This window comes from Protomyctophum bolini (assembly GCF_963924005.1).
Source record: "Protomyctophum bolini genome assembly, chromosome: 2".
NCBI lineage: Eukaryota > Metazoa > Chordata > Actinopteri > Myctophiformes > Myctophidae > Protomyctophum > Protomyctophum bolini.
In genome coordinates, this window is record NC_137863.1 from 24,233,430 (window position 1) to 24,241,369 (window position 7,940).

Sequence of the window (7,940 nt, forward strand, 5' to 3'; positions counted from 1 at the left end):
TTGCTTCCCCCCCCCCTTTTTTTTAATCACAGATCATGGTGATAGATAAAATCGTGCATTTTTTTTATAGCTTTGCATAGATTGTGAATTTGTGCATTACATTCACACACTGACAGGAAACATCAAGGCACCAAGCTGCACATCAGGAGCAGGTGTTTTTGACCGCACACTTTGTTTTAGTGTTGGTCTAGTTTTAGTCTACTAAATCTACAGTTTATTTAGTTTACAAATATATTTTGGTGCGCCATGAATCCCATGATGGTGTTTTAATGCCTGATTTTTATACTTTGTTGCAACTTGAATGCTGAAATGCAACACGTGAGCTTGTAGATCTTCAGACTGCACTGCAACACCCGAGTGCAACCACGCCTAAAATGATCTCCTCTAATCCCCCTCTGACATTTTAGGTATCTTTTGACGAAATTGTCTTTGTTTTACTCTGCTTAGATTTTATTTAGTTTTCGTCAGTGAAAAGAGCACTAGTCAATGTCTGACATTTTAGGTATCTGTTGACGAAATAGTCAGTAATTGGTTGGTTTGTGTGAGTCACACCATATTTACAAAAGTTGAATACCATATTAAACTTTAGATAATAAATGTACCGGTATTCAAAAATGTGAATGTCACAACAGAAAAGTAATTGGTCAATGGTAAACACAAGTTGGGAAACCTGCCTTTGTAAAAATATTAAAATCTCCCGAAAAGTCAAGATATCTGACCGTGGATCTAAACAAATTTCTTGACACGTTTTTTCCGCACCTAACCCTTTCGCTTTTAACCCTACAATGAATATCTAGTTATAGTAGCCTAGCCCTAGTAGATATATACCGGTATGTCAGCAGTGGCACTGGTGTAGCCCAAAATTTAGATTCTCTTGTTCTCTTGGGCTAGCACTGGTGCATTCTTGAGCAAGGACAAGGATTAAGAACACTTCCCAATCTCCCCAGAGGGGGGCGATATGTTCCTGATCGTTGGTAGTAGCTTTCTTGAGTTCAACCCGGAAATACTTTAGCACACAGGACAGGGGGGGTCATTTTGTTTCACGTTTTCAACATGGCAGTGAATCTCACAGAGCTTTCTCTCCCTCAACTAGAGGGACTGAAATCCCAACTTGATCAAGTATATGAACTTCATAATATATTTTATGGGGTGTGTCACAATTTTGGGTGCGACAACGCGAATATAAATGTGTTACGTCGGGCAGTAAACGTTAGCATAATGGCAAAAGGCGGCTCGGTAGCAAGCTAACCAGACCGGTCACACCCGGAAAATGTTTGTCTCCAGCAGATCCATATTATTTTGGTCCTAGAATTTTGTAACTGTTGATTGCATTTTTAACAAAGGATTGCCTTTTATCATTTGATGTGCTACCGAATTCATAATTCGTTTTCTATGTGCCACGTTTTGGTGTAGGATGTGATCATTACATGACAATGGATATGTTACTTGATTTGATTCTAATCTATAGTTATGCTTTCTTTTATAGGAAATTGAGTTTTTGACGTCTTCGATAGGTCAGCTTAAAGTTGTCCAAACCAAGTATGTTGAAGCCAAAGACAATTTAAACGTCTTGATCAAAGCCAATGAAGGTAAGAAACGGAATACTAACATAATTTCACCAGCAGTTAATTACTAGACCAGCATTACTTCTTGCAGCCAACCACCAAAGAGGCAAAGACCGGACTGGGATACCATACCAGAAAACAGTTTGTGTTTTAATGTCTGTTCAGTCTGTGGAAACCTCAAAGCAAATCATTCCAGTTATATCCGATGTACAGTTGATGACGTTGATCAAGGTGCATGCAGAACACAACACTATGTAGTATGTACCTTGAATAATTAATTATTAAAGCCATACGGAGTACTGTTGCGTTTACACATGGAAATCAGGCAGTACAACGTGCAATGTTTTCCTGTCCCACGAGAAAAATGTGTCATGAAATAAGCTAAATCTGACTACCAAAAGTGTAGTAAAATGTAATACTGCAGATTTTATTTAACATTTGAAATGCCTATAACAAGGTAGGCCTACTGGTAACAAGACAACTCACCCCGTTTATGTTTTCCTCCCAGAATTTTCCCCAGTGAGGGGTGGGAGAGGCTGGACAGCAGACGGCTGGACTTTGAATTTCTCTAAATATAAACTTTCATGACAGCAGACAGCCTAAGTACAAATATAATTTATGAAAAGCTACTACAGTGAAGTCTGTTCACATAAGTTGTTGTAGGATATGTGGGGATTATCTGGGCAAAACCTTACATTTACTAAATAATACTAAATTGTTTATAGGGTCAATATAAGTAAAATAATATAGCCTTTCCACAGGAGTATCTTTTTATATTTTTCCAAAAAGAATACAAACAGCCAATAGCATATTACAAAGTTATCCCCCTCACTGGTGAGAATTCCGGGAGGAAAAACGGGCAAGCACCGGGTGAGTTGTCCAGTATTCGGCCTACTCTATATATTGCATATTGAGCAACTGCTTTTGGAGTGTAACACAACTTTCTGAAAACTGCAGATTCTAGATAAAACTAGAACTGCACTCTGCCGAGTGCATACTTGCTTGTTGCACGCTAGTAGGCCATAAATGGCCTACTAGTGCGCAAGCAGAGCGCGCAAGTACTTTCGAGAGAGAAAGTAGTCTGCGTAGTCAGTTCTGTAGAAAAATTCTCTTCTCTGAAATGGTATGGATTTCTGTCCTTTATATGACTAGCTCTCAGTGATGACGTAAGAGATATGGTCATCTGTGTAGTCTGGTCCCAGCAGACCAGGCACAGATTTACAAATTACAAATCACATTACAACTACATACAGAGTATGTAGTTGTAATTTAATTAGCAGTATACCGTGGTTACTTGGTTCCAAAAAGTGAAGCCAAGTTTTTTTCAACCGTAAGTCTGTGCCTGGTTTGCTGGGACCAGTTACAACATTACGTCATCGTTGAGAACTGGGACCAGAGTACATGGTGTGTATATGTATGACTAGCTCTCAGTGATGACGTAAGAGATATGGTCATCTGTGTAGTCTGGTCCCAGCAGACCAGGCACAGATTTACAAATTACAAATCACATTACAACTACATACAGAGTATGTAGTTGTAATTTGATTAGCAGTATACTGTGGTTACTTGGTTCCAAAAAGTGAAGCCAAGTTTTTTTCAACCGTAAGTCTGTGCCTGGTTTGCTGGGACCAGTTACAACATTACGTCATCGTGACCAGAGTACATGGTGTGTATATGACGTAATGTTGTAACTTGTAACTAGTCCCAGCAAACCAGGCACAGACTTACGGTTGAAGAAAACTTGGCTTCACTTCGAAGAGACCAAGCGAAATGATTACTTGCGCGCTCTGCTTGCGCAAGTAAATATGAGATCACGTTTGTTACACCATGGCAGTACACAGCATTGTTTATTGAAAGTTTTTCAAATTGTGTATGAAAACCTTGCCGTCTCATCTGCAACATTAACATTTTGTCAATAGCTACCGTAATTTCCGGACTATAAAGAGCACCTGAATATAAGCCGCACCAGCTAAATTTAGGGGAAAAACCAAATGTGTACATATACAAGCCGCACTGGACTATAAGCCGCATAGAGGCCATAGAGATAGATTTAGAAGGTCCCCTAGTGGCCGTTAGCTGTAAAATTCCATAGATTAGCTGCACTGTTGTATAGGCCGCAGGGTTCAAAGCATGGGAAAAAAGTAGCGGCGTAGTGGAAATTACGGTACTCACTTGCATACCAATTGAAACGCAGGTAAAGTGACCTTGTAGCACAGACGACACGACTAGCAGCTGTCTCCAAAATGACTCATGTCAAGTCACTCCTTAGTCTCTTTCGGCACCCTCGGGTTACCTTTTCTGAATTTTGGATGGCGGTACCCTAGGGTCCCTCATCGGTTATTCCACTCTCCATAGGATGTAGATTTACCTACTCTGTACATGGAGACCTGCTCGGTCGCTTGAGTGTTGGTGAGATGATTCAAAGATGCATACAACAGCTTTAGGAGACAGCAGAAACGTGTACGAAAAGGCGCTAATCGGAGTTGCCGTTTCATTTTTCATCTTTTTTTTTTTTAAATTCTGCTTCGCTGAACTTCTCTCTCTTCCTTGACTTCCTTGTTTACTTCCCATTGTACCACCTCCCGCACAGAGACTGGCTAGCTGCACGTCCTAGTTACTGCCTGTTTGGCCGAACACGTACATACAGGATGTTTATAATGCTGTTGTGTCGTGGGAGGCGGGACATGGGAAGTGAGAATTTCAGAGAAGCCAAAACTTTAAAAACGGCAACTCTGATTAGCGCCTTTTCGCATACGTTTCTACGGTCTCCTAAAGCTATTGTATGCATCTTTGAAACATCTCACCAACACTCAAGTGACCGAGCAGGTCTCCGTGAACAAAGAGTAGATACATACATCTGCGTCCTATGGAAAGTGGAATAACCGATGAGGGACCCTAGGTACTGCCTAGGTATTTTCTAAGGTTGAAGTCATACTGATTTTGTTTTTTCTCTCTTTACAGGAAAAGAAGTACTTGTGCCTCTCACCAGCTCTGTATCCTAAATAATGTTAAAACACATGGTTTGAACTGTAGTAGCTGTGTAGTTACTTACACTTATAGTCCATTAAAGTTTCAGCCAAGTCTTTATAGAAGGTTGTTTTTCATGCATTACCGATTTGGACAATTAAATGTTAGCAAATTTAACCACATAACAAGCCCAACAAGCACACTCAACAAAGATAATAGACACATTGATGAAGAAAAGTACCAGTGTCCAAATTGAAAGGGGAAATGCCATCTCAGTATCCAATAGTATTTTGCTGTTGATACCTTATGACACTTGCTTAGTTTACCTCTAGACAATCTCCAGGTGTAATGTCTAGATATTCTATCTATAATGTCAATGTCCAGGAAATCTTCCCATTTGCCTTTTAAATATATTTTCAGCTGCAGCTCTCCTCCCTGACAGATTATACAACATAATCCTTAGCATCACTTCCTCTCAGATGTATGTCCCTGGAACATTAAATGACGTGGATCATGTTTTAGTGGATGTGGGAACAGGATACTATGTTGAAAAGGTAAATATGTTTGATGTTGATTTGAAATCCTACAAAGCCATTTGAAGATGTTAGTTGGGCATAATCAATCTCAGTATTCAATCATGGAAAGCACACACTGACTGAGGAGTCTTATGTCTTATCTTTTGCAACTTTGCGATTTTGGTGTTGACTAATACATAAGTATTAGTATTAACTTATTGGTATGAATTAGTATTAGTATTAACAACATAAGTAAATGTTAATAAGTGGAACTTATTTAATGGAATGAAACTGTTTGTTCTTCTCTTCACAATCTGACCCTGAAGAATGTGGAAGAGTCAAAGAAATTCTTCAAACGCAAAATAGACTTCCTCACAAAGCAGATAGAGAAAATTCAGCCACCTCTACAGGAAAAACATGCCATGAAACAAGGTAAGCAAGGTTAAATTAATTGTATTTTGTAGTTGGTTTTCTTATATTTAAGCACATAAATTTTCTAGATGTTCCATTCATCAAAATTGTTCAAGATGTACTTAAAGGGTAAGACCACTTTTTGAGAGGTTTGGGTTGTTTTCTTACCTTTATTATGGGCAAACTATTCCAAAACTATTTTGGGCGGGAACCCCTTTTGGTGTTTTAAACATTACGTTATAATTTAGCTATTGAAAAATAGCAGATCTACATCTTTCTACACAAATTAGTCAAAACAAGACAAATTTGACATTTGACATGTCAGAATCAGCTTTAGTTGCGTTCGTTTATGTGCTAAAAGAGTGACTTTGAGAGCTGTCTCCCCGCTACAATGGAAGTCAATGGACCCTATTTATTTCTTAAATTGCTAATAAACGACATAATGGAGCGAAATAACTCATGGAATGTAATAGTTTGCCCATAATAAGGTAAGAAAACAACCCAAACCTCTAAAAACGTGGTCTTACCCTTTAAGACCTACCTTCTTGGTACAGAAATCCTATTAATAATTTAGAAGACTGTTTGTCAGAGTACTCCTTAGCATAGAGCAAGACAGCTGCTCGCTTTCTCCACCATCTCACAACGCTACGACGCACGGACCGCCTCACGGAACCTATAGCCCTGTCCTCCAACCTCAATCTGCCCTGCATTACACACGCCAAACATTCTAACAATCATCATTAAATCTCCCCGCAAATCACGTGTCACCAGTGTCACCAGCGAAATGCATGTTGGGATGGACACAGATTAATACTGGGACACACTTTTCCACGCAACAGACTCACACGGGTAAACAATTCCCCCCCCCCCCCCCCCCATCACATTACCCACACTGAACATAATTTGCTGTTCATATATTCAGAACGGGTAAGGACTAGTACTGTAAATACCTAAGAGGAAAACCAGTTTTAGGAGTCAACACAAATATGAAAGGATAATGTGCCTAGATATGTCGGCAAGTCTGTATATTTTTAGGCCAATTATGAAACTCAAACTGCAACATTGTGTTTTGTTTTTTCAGCTGTGATGGAAGTAATGAACATGAAATTCCAGCAATTACAACACAGTCAGCAGGCATCACAGTCAGCAGGAGCTACTAAGGCTTAATCAGAACATCTGCAACATGCCCGGCTTAATCAGAACATCTTCAACATGTCCTTGTGATTCTCTGGAACCTTTTGAAATTCTGTTTTACAGTAAATATCTACCATCTATGTGGTGTTGTAGTGAAAAGGGATATTAACAGGGGGAGAAATACCCAGGAATAATGCAATGTAATTAAAGTTACTGACTGTACAAAACTGGTTAGTTATCTATGCTATTGGTATGCAATGAAGTGGGTAGGTTAAATTCAGTGTAGGAAACTATTTGATATCATCATTGGTCTTAAAAATAAGCAAAATCTTCAAATTTAAGAGTTGTAGTACTAGTACAGTAGGTGCTAATGCAATGTCCTCATACACTGTCACAACCTACAGGAAGGCTTACAACATGCTTGTGCCCTTAATAGACAGCACAATTTTACTGCTGATGGTCTACTGTCTAAGTCAATAAGGATAGTTTTTGCTTCTTTCCCACTGATAAGGGTAGTGTTTTGTTTTGTTCTGCTTTCTTCTTCCTCATATCTGACAAGTTACTTTGTTTTACTAATGTTAAGGTGTGTAATATATACCTAAAACTGTAATAAAGTTCACGTTCCCTCTCTCCATCTCTCTCTCATTAGCAGGCAACAGTGCAGCACCATCTCTCTCTCTGTTTCTTGCACAACAGTGCCACTTTTGCCCCTACTGCTACTCATAGTCACATAGGTTAACACAGACATTGCTGTTCCTTGGAGTGGTTGCACCACTCAAAAATAACAGTTATGTACAGTGTAGAAGAGAAAGAAAAGTATCCTAACTCAAAGGCAAACTGATATCGTACAATATATCAGAAATTTATTTGGGCCCTAAAGCTTTATAGACAAACGGCTTATATTTTGAAATGACACTCACTGGGAGCCAGTAGGGAACTAAGTACAGGAACTGATATGCTCCACTTTCTTGGTATTTGGTCTTGAGCAGCAGTGTTCTGAATCAACTGCAGCCATCTGATTTTTAGGGAGTAATATCCTTAGGTGACAAATAATATGGCTAAAGTTTAGCTCAAGCAAAATATGTAGTTGATCATAAGTGCTGCATCTAGAATTACATTTCTTAGCGATTAATTTTTAGAATAATTGTGATGTGTTTTTATATAAAAAAAAATATATATAACAAATTCATTACCCGTGTTAATCATCTTTAGCTCAGCTAATCAGCTGTTTTATTCTCACATGTCAATCGATTAGCCTACTTTTCATAATCGATGAAATCGATTACTTTTGATTAGCAAAATCTCAGAATCGATAAATACATCTACGAGAGTAGCTCTGAGTCTGGTC

The 7,940-nt window shown here is 38.8% G+C and overlaps 1 protein-coding gene across 1 annotated transcript; it reads left to right on the forward strand.

Annotated features, from left to right (window-relative positions):
- The first annotated feature begins 1,022 nt into the window (after positions 1-1,022).
- pfdn5 (prefoldin 5) lies at positions 1,023-7,222 on the forward strand. Its single transcript, XM_080774369.1, has 6 exons — positions 1,023-1,119; positions 1,487-1,589; positions 4,527-4,558; positions 5,012-5,086; positions 5,374-5,479; positions 6,540-7,222. The coding sequence occupies exons 1-6, from the start codon at positions 1,054-1,056 to the stop codon at positions 6,623-6,625; spliced, it is 468 nt and encodes a 155-aa protein (XP_080630495.1). The 5' UTR covers positions 1,023-1,053; the 3' UTR covers positions 6,626-7,222.
- The last annotated feature ends 718 nt before the right edge of the window (positions 7,223-7,940 follow it).